Source organism: Myripristis murdjan, chromosome 1, assembly GCF_902150065.1.
Source record: "Myripristis murdjan chromosome 1, fMyrMur1.1, whole genome shotgun sequence".
NCBI lineage: Eukaryota > Metazoa > Chordata > Actinopteri > Holocentriformes > Holocentridae > Myripristis > Myripristis murdjan.
In genome coordinates, this window is record NC_043980.1 from 38,432,893 (window position 1) to 38,453,028 (window position 20,136).

General features: G+C 41.3%; 1 protein-coding gene across 1 annotated transcript in view; it reads right to left on the minus strand.

The window, feature by feature from the left end:
* Positions 1–14,632, minus strand: part of tmem132a (transmembrane protein 132A) — a 28,011-nt gene extending 13,379 nt beyond the window's left edge. Inside the window, exons 1-7 of the mRNA XM_030056571.1 lie at positions 14,388–14,632; positions 11,993–12,101; positions 8,917–9,008; positions 8,223–8,449; positions 3,337–3,549; positions 1,952–2,184; positions 1,238–1,372 (exon numbers count right to left, since the gene is read on the minus strand). Of these exons, the coding sequence (XP_029912431.1) occupies positions 1,238–1,372; positions 1,952–2,184; positions 3,337–3,549; positions 8,223–8,449; positions 8,917–9,008; positions 11,993–12,009 (917 nt within the window). The 5' untranslated portion in view covers positions 12,010–12,101; positions 14,388–14,632. The remainder of the gene's footprint in view (positions 1–1,237; positions 1,373–1,951; positions 2,185–3,336; positions 3,550–8,222; positions 8,450–8,916; positions 9,009–11,992; positions 12,102–14,387) is intronic.
* Between the last annotated feature and the right edge of the window lie 5,504 nt (positions 14,633–20,136).

The window sequence follows — 20,136 nt, forward strand, 5'->3', positions numbered from 1 at the left end:
ACAAAACCAGTTGTCCTTGGATAGGAGATAATCATTTCCACTTGATTAAAACAACAAAAAGTAATAATTTCATTTAATAATATATTTACCACATGAAAGAGTACATCATAATATGTATTAAAAACTACAAACGATGAGTTTTGAACAATATTTACTATTATTTTGTGGTTGCTCAAAATGTGTCCCAGATATTCGTCACCACTGTCAGATATAAAAATAATAATAAAAAAACTACAAGGTCAATTACATTCCTGAGGAGCCCTTTTCAAACCTTCAGCTCTACTGCATGCTTCAAGACCGCTCAGGCTCCTGGAAGTTTGCTATTTTCTCTTAAATCTCTTCATATTTTTGGACACTGCTACTGTCACAACCATAAATTGTCAACACTGTCACTTCTGTATAAAAAATATTAAATTAGATTATGGAATAAATGTATACTTTCTAAGAAGAGGTCTGATGCAGGTAGCAACAGGGCGAAAACAAGCTGGCTAATGTGAACAACTCATGCTTATCATGTGAAAGAGCAGGTTTTTGTCACCACTGTCAGACGTCACCACCGTCAGGTTTTCTGTGTGATGGTGATGACTGAAGTCTGAAAAATGCTTATAATAGTGCTCAGGATTGTTATTTTTTGTACCAAATAGTTAAATAAAGTTGTTAAGCAAGAAGCCATTGACTTGAGTGGTATAAATTTTGGAAATGTATGTTTTAATGAGGCGACTGTCACCACCGTCAGATTAGTGTCACCACTGTCAGAGGCAGTTATATTGGTTTTAAATGAATATACTTACAATATGTTTCTTTGGTGCTGTTGAGTTATTAAAGCATTAGTCTCTTTTAATTCAAAAATATGTTTTTCAAATAAAAAAAAAAAAAGAAACATTACGGCGACGTGTTGACAAAAACAAAGTAGCCTAATAACTGGAAAAATGCCTATTTTATGAAAAAAATGCAAAATGAGGAGGTTGCACCGGTACATTGCTGAACAGCCAAGACCTTGGCCTATAATGATATACCTTCAGATTTTGTAATTTAACGCACTTTTTTTTTTTTTTTCAAAATTAAAACCTGTTTTATCCAAATTCCCAAGAATCGGTGATTTGTATTGTATTACATTGCTTTTACAGTGGTATCAAACGTGAACATTCCACTGTCCTGGGCGGACACTGCAGAGCTCACTGGCCTGAAGAGAGGTGAAAGCATCTTTTGCCATGTCTCCATGTTGTCTTCCACATACCTAGGTGGTGACAGCTTCAGGTTGGCCACTGTACCAAAGGTGGAGTAGTAGAGCTGGATTCGGTCTTTGTTGGGGCCCCGCTGGTATCTGAGGGCCCCTGGCATGCCAGTGTCCTCTTCAACACCAGGATGGTATCTGAATGAAGGCATGAATTAAACTGATAAAGCTGATAATCTTTCACCATCAGGGAAAACTCAGAGTCTAGAGGAAAGATCAGGTCCATAGAAACTGCCTGAAACTTGTCAACGCACACAAAGTTTCCGTGAACCAGTCCATCGTCTGAAGTGAAATGTTTGTTCATGGACGAGTGAATGAATGAATGCACGAAGCAACTGATGAATAAAAAGAGCCAATGAATGAATAACTGGCCAACTGACTAAAATAAAGAAACAAAATAAAAATAGAATTAACTGGGAATGAAAGAACAAATAACTGCTGACTGAAATAACAAACACTTAAATAAATGTTCAAATGCCTGAAATAATTTTCTTAAAATGTAACTGTTTTGGCATTTCTGTTTTATTTGACAGTAAGGCCGGGGGGAGAGAGGGGATCATGTGCAGTAAAGGGCATCAGCTCGAATTTGAACCCAGGCTGCTGCGTTAAGGACTCAGCCTTATCAAATGGTACGCGCTCTGTCAGGTGAGCTACCAGGTGCCCTGCCTCAAAGAGTTTTAGACAGCAACATGAACGCTGCGTCCAAACTAAAGTCACCTTAGAGAGAGAGAAGCTGCTCCACCGGCTCTACTGTTGTCACTAGGCCAGCGGTGGCTGATTAGGCCCCCCAGACGATGGGCCCCCCGCTGAAGCTCCCTGCTCTGCGCCCAGCGGCGGTAGTGGCGGTGTCTGAGCCTCTTGCCCAAACCGTGGTATGGTTTGTCGAGCTGTTCCTCCTCAAACCAGCTGTTGGGCAGCGTCAGAGTCACCACGCAGAGTCCCAGAGGAGGCTGCGATGCAGGAGATGGAAGGGTGCAGAGGCAGATGAAAGGATGGGGAAAGAGGAGGAGATGGAAAGAGGAAAGGACAGAGAGAGAAAGAGAGAAGGAACTTAGAAGTCCTAATTCTAACCGAGACTCTAAATAGAGCTTTTCCCTGCTGAGAGCCGGTGAAGTTCAGTGAAGCTCTGAACCTCTCAGATGATAGAAGTCACCCTCTGGTAACCCAGTTTGAGCTGATGAACTCTGGGAGGCACTGCGGGGCGCCGAGGGCCACTCAGTCTGTTTTAGGAAACCCTTCATTCCAAGTGCTGTCACAACCTTAAAGCAAAATTGAACTTCAGTAGAGTGCTGGGCTGTTGTTTGGTTGCCAGGTGAAATCTCCTCAGGAGCAAAACAGCTCCCAAAATAACACTTTTAGCACATAAAGAAACCCAAATAAATTGGATTATGCCAAAAAAAAAAAAAAAAAAAAAAAAAAAAAAAAAAAACAGGCCCATTTTGTGAGGACATCAAACAGCTCTTTATGTTATCTTCCTAATGTGAGTGTAGTGTAGTGTCTGCAGGAAACTTTACATTGTAGTCTTGCGCTAGGAAGAAACAACCTGATAGTATTTTCACAAACAATTGTAAAAAAAAAAAAAAAAAAAAAAAATTAAATTAAATTAAATTAAATTAAAATGAAAAAAAATCTTTGTTTGCATTCTAGAAGTGTTATTTTGGGAGCTGGTACTGCAAATGAAAGTGTATGGAAACTCAAGAATGGAACTATACAACTCAGTACTACACCAGAGTTCAACTTATTCTATTCTATTCTATTCTATTCTTTATTCTTTCTGTTCTGTTCTTACAAGTAATGTTAAACTAAAATTTCCAGGTACAGATAAGCTTGGTAATCACACACACACACACACACACACACACACACATGTTGGTTTCCATCACTTCTGGGGACATTACATTGACTTACATTCATTTCCTGGAGATTTATCCTAACCTTAACCCTAACCACTGCCTGCCTAACCCAAACCCTAACCTTAACCTTTTCTTTTTTTAATTTTTTAAAATTCTTACTCAGGATATTTTATGCCATACACACACACACACACACACACACACACACACACACAGTGCCCCCCCCCCCCCCCCCCCCCCCCGCTGTACCTGTGTGATGCAGGAGGCCTTGTGCTCCTCTGTCTCCTTGAAGGCGTGCAGGGTGACGCAGGTCCCTCGGGTGCTGCCCTCGCCCCGCATGTGGAACAGTGCCCTCACCCTGAACCTCTCCTTCCCTCCCTCATCCCTCTCTCTTTCCACATGCTCAGACAGCAGGGCAGCCGACAGAGGAGGGGAGAGAGGGAGCACGGGCTCTGATATGAGCTGGAGAGAGAGAGAGAGAGAGAGTCACACAATCATTTTGCATGTGTATCTGTTCACATCCATTTTCTTTGTTAGATAGCTTATGTAACAGGTTATATAATGTATGGGTATATTGTTTTGCTCAAGCTTTGGCATAGTAAATAAATGCATTGTACCGTAACAGTAAAGCACCTTTTGATGTGAACTAAATATGGAGAGACAAAGAAAGATAGAGTGAGGGTATATGAGAGAGGAAAAAAAGCAGAATGAGGGCCTTTCAGATGATGTAACACGCCCTCTGGATGCTACTTCGGAGGTCCACAGCTCTGGGCAACAGTGGCCTTAAACAGCTGATTGCATTCCTGAATTTATGACTTTGCCCTCTGCACAGAACTCAGCAGAAATTTCTGTTCTGTTTTTAGTTTGAGACTAAAAATCATTGACTTTGCCCTCCAAAGGGCTCTTTTTTCCATAAGTAAGGTTCTCTCTGGACTTCTGAAAGGACCATGCCAGGGATTCTGCATGTTTACCATAATATCTAATGCATGTGCCTCACATTTCTGCTAATCTTTCCCAAAGCAAGCAGTCGTATTTTACAACTCCGATATAATTTTTTCCTCCCTTTTATCCATTGGTTTCCTTTCATTCCACTATGATATGAAAATGAACTTTCAGAGACTCACACCAGAATTCCATCTCTGTGATAAAGTCGTCCACATTAGTTTTCCTAAAAGCAGCAGCACTGTGGTGTTTTGATGACTTGAAGTTGGGTGGAGTGAAACGGCGCCTCCAGTAGAAAATAGTCCCCATGGAAACGTTTCTTTTACACCGCTGATCAGTTCTGTGGTTTGTGAATGTTGATGACTTTGTTTGCTGCACAAGCAGAACATTATAGGGTGGCTGTTTCCTCCAAAAATTCAAATTTGAAACTCAAGAGATTTTTATTATATGTTGTGAAATCTTTGGTACCCCTGTATGATATGCAAAATGGTTTGTTGCAAAATGTGGATAACTTGTAGTAAATGTGTCAAACAATCAAAGTCACTGGTATGGTGCTTTAAGGATATAAGTATATTCCAAAATGTATTCCTGGCTTCATGAACTTGATAAACACCAAAAAAATTGCCTTTTCTCGAAATGAACCAAAAAAAGTGCCATGGCCGCAACTAGCAGCTACGTACAAGCTAGTTGACAATAAATGTCTTTTGTAATGCCTTTAAAATCAGATATGTGCACTGTATATGCATGAAAAGTCATACAGACCTAGACACCATGCTGTTTGCACAGAGCAGTACTGTGTTGTAAGGAAAACAACCCACGTTTGCATTTGTGCATTTCAGTTATTCAATTATAATCTAATGTTTATGGTCAATTATGTTTCACTTTTTATGCAATCATAGATGTTTCTCTCTTTTGCTTTATTTATTCACAATTCCCCCCTTTCAAACACAGGTGGAGTTCTATGTTACACCAGTGAAGCAAGTTAAAGCTGAATATGACAGATAGAGGAGGGCCTCACAGGAAAAACCAGAGAGAAAGTGTGAGGATCAGAAGAAGAGGGAGGAAGAGAGGACACGAGGAGAAACAGAGAGTCAGACGGAAGGAAAAAGGGATATGATTAAGGAGAGGAACAAAAGAGAGAAAGAAGGGAAGAGAGGCGTCAAAAGCAGGTCAACTTTTCTGATTTCCAAAGAGGAGATTAGTGTAGGCCTTTAGTCTTGGCTGCAGAGTGCCTGTCTGTCTTGGAACACTGCCATCCATAGAGAGTGGTTGCTAATCTAGGATTAGGCTTAATCTAAACCAGAGAAATAGACAATGTTCGTAGCATACCTTCTACTCTGATAATGTAAGCACAGCTACATTTGTTTTACATTGATAGTGTTAGAATGTTCCTATTTTGATTGCATTCATGTAAAATTGATCTACATGAATCACGGTTTATTAAAGCACTGCAAGCAGGGGTTTTGAACTGGGAGAGCAAAAACGAGACCGAGCATTTCAACCTCACAGTTTTTCCTCTTTCATGGGTTTGTATGCAGGGTGGAAGTGGAGGGCAAACCCGTCTTAGCCCAGTTTAATCACCTTTTTATACACATATTATAGCTGATCCACCTTTGTAGCCTGACATAAATAATTACGATGAAAATTCATATTGTGTAAGTAGCGTAAAAGTAATGTACGTTATATGAGGACAGCATTTTAGGGGCATAAGCTTAATTATTAATATCAATATTAGGCAGGGAGAAATAGTTTGGCAGTCCTGTACAGATGAAAGTAATATATATATATATTTGTTAATTTAGCCCTTTCAGGCATAGCGGTCACTACAGTGGACAGCTAATAGACAGTTTAAAAGTCATTTTCTCCTAAATGCAGTGGTTTCTATGGCGGAATTGCATATCAGCTGTTAGAATGCTCTCTGCTGCTCCCCTACATTGAGGTTTATGCAGAGACTGTCAGTTCTTGTTGCTGAAAACATATTAATACTAGTAGAATGACAGGGTAATACCAGTCCTCCATCCTGAAAGAAGTATGGAGACTCACAGAAATTTTCATGCTCTAAAAAGAGTAAAAACACATAAGAAAAAAATCTGGACTCAGGCTTTCATAGTTCATGCATGAAATTTCATATCTTTGAGCCATATATGCATACATATGCACAATATATGGAGTATTACCAAATGATCCACATTCCTGTATTCTCTAAATGCATTTAAGTGTACTGTTTAGGTGTTACAAACAAGAAAACAGTTCTTCATGCTTTTGCTACATCTCGTTTAGATTATTGCAATTCACCGTATGTTCACCTAAAGCATTGTAATCTGTCTAGGCAACACTGTGCTCAAATCGCTGCAGCTACACTCCTCACAAGATCAAACAGGATAGTAAATACGGTTCCAGAGATGTGGGGCTTTATGCACAAAGCATTCACCTGTAAAAGTCTAAATATTACTAAAGGTTCATGGTAAGAGTTCACCACTTCACAAAGGTGCTAGAACCAACTTTAACTAAGGAATTGGAGGAACTCTTAAACTCAGAGGAAGGGTGGGCTCAGACCTTGACTTGGAGCAGAGGCAACTCTCCTATTCAAGTCAACATGGCAGGGTGTACGGAACAGTGGAAGTTTTTATGTGAATTGTTGCCTTTGCAAAGAACGGTGGCCACTGGACCAGGCTAACTTCCACTTTCCAGTTGCAGCCACAGCATCACCTAACATGTTATCAAAGAAATGTGACACACTTTACTGTATTGACACGTGTATTGTCACTGGAGCAACCAACCACAATCACCGTGTTGTTCTGATCTGGCCAAATGACCATGTCATGAGGGTCAACCTCACTGCTGTGGATGCTGTCAGTTTCATGAACAAACTTAATTACTGTATCCAGTTGGCTTACAGGGATCACTGTCTGTCAGTGACCTGATGATAGAAAGTCTGTATGAGATATCATGTTGATATCTTCAGAAAAAGGAGGGTCTTGTGGGTCAGAGGTTTGTCCATACAGTGACAGCAACGCTACTGAAAACTAATACAGCAAAATATATTTGCACACTGCATTAGTGACAATCTTCTGTAACAGGTGGGAGTGCTGGACACTTGCACACATGTCCAGAACTTTAAATTGTCCACTACTGTTGACAAATTCTGTTGTCACCGTTACAAACAAATGCTGGTTTGGAGCAACGGAAGACTTTAAAGTTTCACTTTTTTTTTTCCATCACCAAGAGTGCATTAGTCTCAGACAGAACATAAGCGTGCACCACAGAGTGACTGATATATTGATTTTACAATATACACATGGACATCACATTGGGCATAAAAGTGAGATATAATTTGTTATTTTAGTGCTGCACTAACATATAGAAGTGGAATTGTGACAGCTGTGTGTGTGTAGCATCTAGCATGGCAGCTGACACACACCAGAGGAGACAGAGTTTTAGGACCAGGAAGACTAGAGAGCAATATCATTGATAATAATAACAATTACACTGGCACATCCCTGACTCATAATGTTAACCCGATTACGAGGCAGAAGCCATGTTAAGTCATGTCCTAATGTAAAAAGTGACACGCCGTTTATTTTTAGAGGAGATCAGAGAGTTAGGAGCTGCTTTTATCCCTCAGATGTTTTGTGAATACCAGCCCTGGTCTTTGCCATTAGAGCCCCATTGTTTTGGAAGGACCTGCTGGAGGAGATATGGCTCATTGTCCACTTTTCAAAGTCTCTCTGTCCTGTCATTACTGTCTCTCTCCACTCTGACTGTCTAATAAAGCAGAAATGGCCACAAAATTTCAAAAAGACTCGCTTGTCGTGACTTTTTTATTTTGTGTTCTCTTCCATGGAACAGTCAGCTTTTACATTTGTTGCTCAGGCAAGCAAAATATGTGGTATGTGGCTTCCCACTGCTAATGCTTTGTCCTTTACACTTGTTGTTAATAACAGCAAAACAATATGACTTGTAGCCTATATGTATCATGAACTATACTTGCCTTCCTCTCCTGTTGCTTGACCTGATACTTGTAGTTCCTTTAAAAATATCTGTACAGTCTCTATAACAGTGTGGATGGTGATAGCCACTAGATGGTGCTCAAGTGTCAAAAAATAACACAGCATACCTTTAAAGAGATCCATTAATTGAATCACCCCTCCCACTTCACAAATATGTCCATCCATCTTGCCCTTCCTCCTTACCTGTGTGACTGAATAAGTCCCGAATGAGGCCTGGAGGCCCGGTCTGGAGGCCTGGCCAGGTGGTGGCACCACCAGGAGGCTCTGGGAGAAGGAGAACGGGCTGGAGTTGGAGAAGAGTGGCCCCAGATCAGCCTGGGACAGGGGCAGGAACTGCCAAGGAGGGGGAACAATTGACATCTGGACAGGCAGGGAGAGAGGGAGGGGAGGCTGGGGGTAGGATGGCGGGACTGGAGGGGAGAGACAAGAAAAGAGATGGAGTATAAAAGAAGGGATTAAAGACTCAGGTTTATTAGAAAGCCAAAGACTCTCCAGCAAAAAAAAAAAAAAAAAAAAAAAAAAAAAAGATTAGTTTAGAATAAATAGAAGAGCTGGGTAACAAAAGTACAACATATGAAACAAGTCTATTGTTCACCTCTGCACTTTTCACATGGAAAGACATTGATTCAAATAAAGAGAAAAAAGAACTAGAAAAGGTCTATGAGTCAGTAGACCTGTTTCACAGCAGTCGCTTTGACATAAATTAGCAGGTAAACACATATGTTACTAATGACATTTATTAAAGTTGTGTTCCACTGAAGTGGACCAGGACCCTGGTTCTGTTAGACCTAAATGGAACAGAACCTTCAATGCCTGTATTTGCCTGCTATTCATATCAAAATGGCTGCTTTGAAGAGGCTTTATAACAGGCACTCACCTGCAGTGAAAATCCACAACAGCAATAACATCCCAAGCCCTCTTCTGCCCCACCACACATTGCACCAGCTTACATCTCCCATCACCGCAGCCCTATGGGGGAAGAACATAGGCTATTACAGGACCTGTCACAACAGCCTCTAGGCCAATGCCATGCATATATGCTTATTGTGTGGGTGGAGGCTTTGCAGTTGCATCACATTTGCAGCTGCATCACAAATCTCCAAGCCACCACATCTCACATCATCAGTGGTGAGTAACAGCCAGCATAATGGAGATAGCTGAAAAAATACTGCTGTGGCGGATTTCGTAACATCATCAGTAAGGGTAAATAATCTGATTATATGGATGCTTTCAAATTCAGATCACTGATCAGATCATAAACTGTTTTGTCTTTAGCCTCGTGTTTCCCAAATAGTGGTTGAGTTGTAGTTAAGACAAGTCCACTCACTGATCCATAACAAACTGGAGCTCCTGGGGTTCTAAGTTCTCAAAGTCCTATGTTCCCAGGGTCCTCCTTTGTTCCCCAGTTTGATATTTTGTTAACACACATTTACTCTAACCCTAACACTAACCCTTACCCACATAGAATCCTGAGAACACAGGACTTTGGGAACACAGGACCCTGAGAGAGCACATACAGTACAGGCCAAAAGTTTGGACACACCTTCTCATTCAATGCGTTTTCTTTATTTTCATGACTATTTACATTGTAGATTCTCACTGAAGGAATCAAAACTGTGAATGAACACATGTGGAGTTATGTACTTAACAAAAAAAGGTGAAATAACTGAAAACATGTTTTATATTCTAGTTTCTTCAAAATAGCCACCCTTTGCTCTGATTCTGCTTTGCACACTCGTGGCATTCTCTCCATGAGCTTCAAGAGGTAGTCACCTGAAATGGTTTTCACTTCACAGGTGTGCCTTATCAGGGTTAATTAGTGGAATTTCTTGCTTTATCAATGGGGTTGGGACCATCAGTTGTGTTGTGCAGAAGTCAGGTTACTACACAGCCGACAGCCCTATTGGACAACTGTTAAAATTCATATTATGGCAAGAACCAATCAGCTAACTAAAGAAAAACGAGTGGCCATCATTACTTTAAGAAATGAAGGTCAGTCAGTCCGGAAAATTGCAAAAACTTCAAATGTGTCCCCAAGTGGAGTTGCAAAAACCATCAAGCGCTACAACGAAACTGGCACACGAGGACCGACCCAGGAAAGGAAGACCAAGAGTCACCTCTGCTTCTGAGGACAAGTTCATCCGAGTCACCAGCCTCAGAAATGGCAAGTTAACAGCAGCTCAGATCAGAGAGCAGATAAATGCCACACAGAGTTCTAGCAGCAGACCCATCTCTAGAACAACTGTTAAGAGGAGACTGCACCAATCAGGCCTTCATGGTCAAATAGCTGCTAGGAAACCACTGCTAAGGAGAGGCAACAAGCAGAAGAGATTTGTTTGGGCCAAGAAACACAAGGAATGGACATTAGACCAGTGGAAATCTGTGCTTTGGTCTGATGAGTCCAAATTTGAGATCTTTGGTTCCAACCGCCGTGTCATTGTGAGACGCAGAAAAGGTGAACGGATGGATTCCACATGCCTGGTTCCCACTGTGAAGCATGGAGGAGGAGGTGTGATGGTGTGGGGGTGTTTTGCTAGTGACACTGTTGGGGATTTATTCAAAATTGAAGGCACACTGAACCAGCATGGCTACCACAGCATCCTGCAGCGACATGCCATCCAATCCGGTTTGCGTTTAGTTGGACCATCATTTATTTTTCAACAGGACAATGACCCCAAACACACCTCCAGGCTGTGTAAGGGCTATTTGACCAAGAAGGAGAGTGATGGAGTGCTGCGGCAGATGACCTGGCCTCCACAGTCACCGGACCTGAACCCAGTCGAGATGGTTTGGGGTGAGCTGGACCACAGAGTGAAGGCAAAGGGGCCCGCAAGTGCTAAACACCTCTGGGAACTCCTTCAAGACTGTTGGAAAACCATTTCAGGTGACTACCTCTTGAAGCTCATCCAGAGAATGCCAAGAGTGTGCAAAGCAGTAATCAGAACAAAGGGTGGCTATTTTGAAGAAACTAGAATATAAAACATGTTTTCAGTTATTTCACCTTTTTTTGTTAAGTACATAACTCCACATGTGTTCATTCATAGTTTTGATTCCTTCAGTTAGAATGTACAATGTAAATAGTCATGAAAATAAAGAAAACGCATTGAATGAGAAGGTGTGTCCAAACTTTTGGCCTGTACTGTATGTAGAACTGGGGAACATAGGACCCTGTGAAAATAGGACCCTTTGCCATGTTCCCATGATTTGCCATATAAATTTGGGGAACATAGGACCCTGGGAACATAGGAATGACTCCACATAACATTTGCTAGATAATTAGCTATCTATTTTAGAGAAAAATTGTATAAGCAGCTAGTTATGCTAACCTCTCCTGGATACTGAATAGCATATACTATGCTGCTGAGAATATTTTACTTGAAGCAGTTTTGCTTTAAATAACATATGTTTGGACAGCTAATGAAACACTTTGGCTAACAAGCAACTATGATACAGAGAGACTGCTTAATGACTGGAGAGTCGCAACATATATTGTGTATATTGTGTATTAAATTGTACTTGGAAGTCAGAAAAAAGGAAAATCTCCTACATGGAAATGGTCCATGGAATGGCTGTTCAAAGTGGAATTCCCAGTTGGAAACTCAGGCAAGATCGATGTAGTTCAAGCTCACCACATAAAGTCACATCCGCATGGAGGTGTACACAGTGAACTCTTTTTCTATCAGTTTATACTTCAGAAAACTGAATTTTAGTGGGTTTAAAATTTATGTTTTGTGTAAATGTGCTTTGTATCAAGATCTGTTTGTAGCTAATGCCACTATATTGTCATAACGTCAATTAGGCAACAGATATTTGTGTTTCAGGACCAGTTCACGTATGAAAGTCTAAGATCTGAACCAATGTTCATGTTTTTGTGTCATTATACATTCAATCTGGTTAGGTTTTGTTTCACATTACAATTCTGGGAACGTGCTAAGAAACTTTCCATGACATACCTATGTCCTGTCGTCATCACCTACGTGGGCTGCTTCTCCCTGTGCTTGACATTGATTGGTTTGTCGACAGCCGTGCGTCTGATGGTGGTCGGTGGGTAGCCCTCTATCACTGTTTGAATTAACAGCAAACAAAAAAATGAATTAACAGATTCATTTCATCGCCGCTATAACAATAACGTATAACATTATTATGATATTGCTACCAGCAGCATCAGCTTAAAGCACAATACTCAAGACTCTTTTGAATTTGCCAAATGAACCTCCTTATCATGCAAAAATGCCTGAAAAGTGTCACTTTTGTCCAGTTGACTTTTTAAAACATCATCTGACCATATTTCAGTTAAAGACCCCATGAAATGGTCTCTTACTTTCTCGATTTGATGTATTTCCTGTTGAAACTGGATGTTTGGGAGGGACATGGTGCAGCAAAGGATCATTCACTAGTGCAAACCAACAGGACAGACCAAACCCATTACCTAACCCAGTAGGATATCAGTTTGGGAGAGAAACACTATTTTATTTTGAAGGGGTAGATGGATGAGAGAAGATTTATGAAGATTTATGAAGGTTTTATTAATTGAAATTTTAATTTACAGCCACTAGTGCAGGATGATGTCATTATTTAAGATGTTCAGTTCTACATGCAGTAGAAGTCACGTGAGGTCATTTCATGGGGACTTGAAACACTTGGTCTCCTCCTCTCCCTGTTTGCTACAGCATCATGTTTCCTTTCTTCTTCCTGTGATTGGTCTGAAAGTCCGAGCCCTCCAAAAAAGTGTTTTCACACTAGAAACTAACTGAACCAGGGTTCAGTTTGCTCCAGACCTCTTTTTGTCGGACCAAGATTTGGCTGTTTGCTCCAGACCATGGTCCAGGGAAGTTTCACACCTGTAACCACGGCTTGGATCAGACTGACAGCTCTGAAAGTCGAAGGCCAACACAAAAGCATGAGAGTGCATGAGTGGACGTCACTGAGCTCAGTTGAATGCAGACACACAACAGTCCTTGACAATCCATTGGCCAGTGTAGTTCTCTGCACCTGTCTGTAATGGAGCTCACTTCCTCCATGACTTCTGTGTGATTTAAGTTAATGTTGGTATGCATGCTGACAGGAAGGTGCACATTCCTCTCGCTCATTTCATCAACATATAAAAGCTAACGTCAATCCATCTCAGGTGGCATCACTCTGAGATGGATTAAATACATTAAATACACTTTCTTTTTCTAATTCCAGAGACCTTCCCTGATTGGCCAAAGCAGCAGCTGGCCAGGTGTAAAAGGTGGAGGAAACTAGCAGACTGGTCCTTGGTCTGTTTCATACTCTGCTGGGAAGTGGAGGGCTCTATGCTGTATTGAAGGCAGCAAAATTTTCCTATTTTTTTTTTGTCTGAAAGAGACCGGATGAGACTGTTTTTGTTCCTTTTTTTTGTAGCTGGCCTGAATAAATGATTATATCTTTCAAAATCTACGCCTGCTTGCTGGTCCATCCTTCCCACAAACACTACCTGCCATCCTCATGCACAACACTGTCCATGACTAACTTCAATAGAGCAACAGTTGATGCTGTGCACGGTGCTAAACACTACAGGACTGGAACATTACAGCATCTGTAGGCTGGAGTGTGTCTATTGGTTTGCACTTTACCTAAAATAATCCAGCCGAGCCTGAGCCAAGCCTGACTGAAGCTAACATAACAATATAATACAACCTTCCTGTTGTTTTTGCTAGCCTTTGTTCCATAAGTGCATGGTGCACACTCTGCCTGATGTCATGATGGTGGACACACAATAAACAACACACAGAATATCATTGTCACCATAATGGTCTGATTTTTCTACAGTCATTATGAAAAATAATCTGAGAATGATCCTACACACACAGGAGTCAGTATGCCCTGTGCAGGCACACACTCCTCAGCTGTAGCTGGCATAACTGCATGCATGATGCTTCACACAAGACGACACAATGTAGTACAACACTGAGCTAAATATATGACGTGTGTGTGTGTGTTCTCTGTGTTCTATATATTGTATGTGTGTGTGTGTGTGTGTGTGTGTGTGATCCCACCTGACAACATGACCCAGAAAATACCATAAAGCCCCCCCCCCACACACACATATAAAACATAACACACACTTCCCATGTCAAAACCTCATCCTCTCTCAATTTTCTCTACCTTGACACGTGCGCACACACACACACACACACACACACACACACACAAACACACACACACACACACACACACACATAAAATGCAAGGTAGACACATTCCACATCACGTTCCTTCAGCACCCCTTTCTTTTTGTCTGTTTTCTCTCTCTCTCTCTCTCTCACACACACACACACACACACACACACACACACACACACACACACACATCCTTTTACCCACCTGTATGTGTCTGTTTCAGCTCCACATCACATCCTCAGCCCCTGAGGTCATCTTGTAGGCTCTCTCTGCTGGTTTCCAGTGGATGCCTCAGTCCTCGCTCAGGGTGCTGAGTGCATCGTGGCTTTCAGCAGATTTTTTTTTTAAATGTTGATGAGCAAAACACAAAATTATATCCCCCAGTCCAAAAACAAAACAGCTCTAGGACTCTTGTTTTAGCCTTTTCTGTCAGTTTGCCTCCCTTCTTGCTTTTTTTTTCGTTGGTCTACTGCAGCTGCAAACCTCCGCTCTCTTTCCTCTCCTCTCTCCTCTCTCTCTCTCTCTCCCCCTCTGTCTCTCTCTCTCTCTGCCTCTCTCTCTCTCTCTCTCTGCCGGATTCACACAATACGGATTTGTTCGTTTAAAACGATAAATAATCCTCTCTCTTTCTCTCCCTCTCTCTCTCTCAGTCTGCGCCCCCCTCCCTCTTTACAATTTCTTTATTTCTTCATTTTTTCCTTTCTTCCTCCCCCTCTACTTCCCATCTCTCTGTTTCACTTTTTTTTGTCCATCCTTCTCTGTGTACCATTTCAAAGTGCTTTATCAGCTTTGCCATTAAATTAAATATATATATATATTTTTTTACTGCCATTGTTCAGTGTGTATGTGTGTGTGTCAGTGTCTAGATGGTATGGGAGATATCAGTGTTTATGGAGAAAACTCTCTCTCTCTCTCTCTCTCTCTCCAGCCTCATATATTTCACAGTGGGTGTGTATTAAGCTGATAATGTGTAATTTCAGGCTTAGCAGTGAAAGCCAAGCGCTTGTCAGACCAGTCAAATGTAAACGCTTTCGACCACAAATCCCATATTTAACATTGTCAGCTGGACTCAGACAGGCACGCTCCACATTGCCGCTTTATTTTAGTGTCTGTCACGTGTCACACGACTGTAACTGTGATGTGCATGTGTGTCACATTTTGAAAATATAGCTATATATAGAAAAAAACTCATCTACGACCAATCTAACCTAATGGCTCCCTCTGCATCCTTTGAGCCACTCTTTCTCTTCCTATAATGTGGCCGTCCTCCAACCTGGTGTCCCTTTGGCTAAAGCATCCATGTGTCCCCAGTGGACACGGAGACAGGCTTTTTGAAAACTCAGGTTTTTCTTTCCACTTTGACTTTCTGACATTTTTGGTCTCTGCAAACTTGTGGAAAGCGCTTTTCTTTTGAAAAGGCTGTTTTGTTGTTGTGGTATGGACGGTGACAGTGAGACAGTTTGACAATGCTGACCACTTTCCCTCTTTGCACATGCTCACAGCGGGACACTGACCTCACACGGGCGCCTCTTTGATGAGCAGTTATTTTCAACAACTTGCATTCATTGGTCACTTGGTCCTTGTTTATAATGTTTATATGGCTCTTTGGTACTTATTATCTGTATATACTGTTTAGAGTGTAAATTATGCTTCATATCTTGCTATCCACTTTGCTGCTGTAATATGTGAAATTTCCCCACCGTGGGACTAATAAAGGAATATCTTATCTTATCTTATCTTTTAGGAGGAGCTCGACCTCCTCCTCTGTCCAAGCGAAACACTCACCTTGTTTTTATCATTCCTCTGCGTTTGCCCTACAGTTTTGGATGCCGTTAAGATATTTTCACTGCATTTGCATCTGTAGCTAACTCTGGAATGTCAGCAAACCACCCCTCCTCACTCCTTCGCTTCTTTGCACGTGATTTGCACGCAAAAACGCAGACGTTGCTGCGTTCTTGTGGACAAAGATATTTTCAAAAACACTTCCACGTGGATGGAGTTTTTTTTTTTTTTTCTTAAACACATAAATAAAGTCAGATTAAAAAAAAAAAATTATCTGTTTCTGAAATGACTCACTCATTCACTGTTCACTACATCTTACAAAGGCATGTGTAAAATCTATGGGCAATGACCAAAAAAAAAAAAAAAAAAAAAAAGCAGGCAATGAAACAGCAGGTTGAAACAAAGTCTGGTAATGACTAAAGATTTTGCAAAATAAATTACAAATAAAATGTTGAAAATCTAATAGTGTGTAAGTGTGGTTTTGTCACCCAAGCAGGCAGTAACCATCCAGCGCTCCTTCCAGTAAAAATCCCACTTGCATTAATGGAATTAAGTGGCTTTCACTAACACACACTTTGGAGGGCTGTTCCTCTGCTTGGCTGAAATTTGCAGAATAAGCTGTTTAGTCTCCTCCTTTTTGAAGAGGCTGTTTCCCTTGGCAGGGACACATTTATGCACCGAAAAGCTGAATTCCAGCTGACAAGTACTCGCATGCTGACTTCATTTACATATGTGTCGTTATCGTCCCGTGTAAACAGTTCCTCCTCTGTGATGTCTGATATGGAGGGAGCTAAGCAAGAAAACCGGAAGAGTGGATGACTGAAAGAATCAGGCTGCATATTCAACGGTGGGAGAAGTCCCATTCATTTAATTGGTTTTATCCTGCTCTCTTCTTCCACTCATATCAGTCTCTGTATCCCCTCTATCCTGCCCCCCCCCTCTCTCTCTCTCTCTCACATGCTCAATCCCTCTCTCCCATCCTCTGTCTCGGTGGCAGAAGTGTATGTGCGTGTGTGTGTGTGTGTGTGTGGTGAGAGTAGTAATAGAGCAGCAGAAGGGGCTTAGAGGACAATTGAGCTGACACTGAGAGAGGAGCTTAACATGAGAGAAAAAAAAAAAATACAAAAAAAACCCCCAAAGCATTAAAATATTACTAAGCAGACCTGTGCTTACCTACAGTGGCACAGTTTCAGATACACCGGCCTCGTTTATTCAACACGGACGCCTCCATCATTAGATTAAATTACACTGGATTACATTATGTTACGTGAAACTTTGATGAGCTCTGGTGAATTCAATTATTTTGGAAGCAAATAAAAGGACACAGCAAATACATATAGATTATAAATAAAAAATGAGCAAATGAGATGACGCTGAATATCCACAACTGCCAGGTAGCACTACAGAATGATATGTAGTGCTACATAAATGAAAAATTAAAGACATATAGTATTAAGCGTCATGAAGAGAAGGGAGCATTAGCATATACAGAGACATGACATTAAAGGATAAGCTGCAGTGCATTTTGCCATGTTTGCAGGCATGTTGTCACGTGTGGGCCACAGGAGCAGGTTGTGCTGGAGAGTCCTTTAATAACCTAAACTAGAAAATAAAGAACGCAAAGAATGCTAGGAATACACACACACAGCAACGACAGTGACCACACAAAGAACTGAACTGAAGATGGGACTTAAATACACAAGGAACGAATAAGGTGACAAGACCCACCCGGGGAAGAGGCCAAGTGTCCAAAAACAAGCGTCAGTCAATTCAAAAGCATGACACGTGTTGTGCAACCCAGTCGCCAAAATAAAATGTTGCCATCTTATGTTTCTGCAAACCAACAAAATGTCAAAAATATAATAAATAATAATAATAATAAAACTTTATTTGTATAGCACCTTTCATACAAGAATTGCAGCTCAAAGTGCTTCACAATAAAAAGAAGAACATTTGAAAACATTAAATAAAACATTAAAAAGAATAAAACACAGCACAGGGTGGAATTAAAAAGAAAAGGCTAAAAATTGAAATAAAATTTGAAATAAAACAAAAGATGCAAATAAAACAATAAAAGACAACAGTGTGGAATAAAATAGGAGCTAGTTAAAGGCTAGAGCGAAAAGGTGGGTCTTTAATCTTCTTTTAAAGATGTCTAGTGAGCTGGCTTCCCTGATGTCTAAAGGTAGTGTGTTCCAAAGCTTAGGGGCGTAAGTAATAAAGGCGGCATCCCCAATTTTCTTTCGACTGTTGTAGGAAACCAATAAGCCAGCAGCAGATGATCGCAGTGTTCTTTGGGGTGCATAGCCAATAAGGGAATTAATATGTATATTATGTTAATATGTTACATATCAACAATTACACGCCCGACGGTTAACATTGTGAAGGCTAGCTCGGGTTACCTTGAAAAATGCACGCCCATTTGTAATGTTTCCCATGAGATTATTCAAGTAACATGTTCTAAATACTTGGATTACTTGCCCATTTGTCTGAGCCAGTCTGAATGTAGTTAAGTTTTTGGGTATCACTGTGTTTCTGTCTTCTGACAGAAGTTATGCATTTACACAAAACACAAATGTGGTGTGTTTTGTCCTGCAGCTAACACTGCTGGAAGAAAAACGGCACCCACCAGAGAACAAAGTCTTCGGTTTTCCGTAGCCTTTCTCACGCTGCCAACGTGTGTGTGTTTCTGTCTCAGTATTTTTTGCCACTTGTCAGAAGCAGCGTAGCACTTTGACAGGATAAGGAGACAAGTGAGAGAGAGGGAGAAAGGATATAATCCTCATGGTCAAGAGACAACAATCATAAATCACAAGACCTCCCAGGGACAAAGACACAAATTAGGGGAGGAAGGAGCCCACCCTCTGGAAGCTGTCTGAGGATCAGCTTTAAGCTTCATATGCTTTGCACAGCTGCAAGTGTGTATTTCTGTGTTGGTGAGCGGTTACATTATTTAGTATACATAAACCTTAACATTTTGCATTCAGGACATTTTGAATCGGTTTATCTTTTGATTCATCTTTGGGCCATCACAGAAGAGTTATCCTGTAATCACACGTAGATTTAGGTTCATCCACTTTTGCAGGTGCAGTGCGCGCGCACACACACACACACACACACATTGCACCTGCATGAAAGCGTCAATACTTTGCATCAGTGATCTTTGAGGGTATTACTGCTATAGTATTCACCTGAGCTGGATGCAATAATCCAGTGAGATTACACATGTGCGTGCACTGATAGCAGTGTTTCTGCTTTGGCATGAGCACCTGTGGTGATTACATGCTGGCAGATGGACTGGATGTGTCCTTTAGGTTTAAACACCTTTTAAACACGCAGGCTCAAACATAACACTACATTCTGTTTTACACCTCTCTCTCTCTTCCATCTTTTTCTGTCATTCTCTTGCAGCTCTCTCAGTTCATCCCTCCCTCTCTCCCTTCCTCTCCCTCTCTCTCTCTCTGCAGCAGTTATGTTAGAATAATATTAGAATCACTACAAATTGCCCAGCCCTGCCAAAATGACCGTGCCTTCTTTTCCTGCTCTCTTTCTCTCCCTCCATTTCTCCTCTCTTGCGGACTTTTCCTGCTTTTCCGTAACTTTCTCCCTCTCTCACTTTATTTCACTTTCTCTGCACCTCTTTCCCCTTCCTTCTTCTCTCTCCACATTCATTTCCCTCTCTGTCAATCCCTGGTAGATAATCTGCCGCTGTAATCTGCAGTCATCTGTCATTGTTTCACTGGACGGGACATTTGCAATGAGGCCAGATTATCATCTCATACTGTGACCTGCTGATGAGAGGACAAGGCAAAATACACCCACTCAAACACAGATGGATACGCACGCACGCGCACACACACACTCACACACACACTTAAACGTGTGCATTTACACATAAGCACAGATAGACAAGAGAGTTGACAGGATGAAGTGTCACCCACAAGTATGCAGCATTCACAGTAGAAAAGCACATACACACACACTCACACACACACACACTTCAAAAGAAAGTTTAGGAGTTCTGGCAGGTTCCACACCGTGACAGTATGTTTTTGTGAGGAGACCTGCACTGTCAGCGATTCTTTCTCCTGACCCAGAGCTCAGTTTAAGGGGTTTGGGTGGTTTCATCTGTCAGATTTGAGACTTTTTTAGGCCATTTAATTTTTTTGCC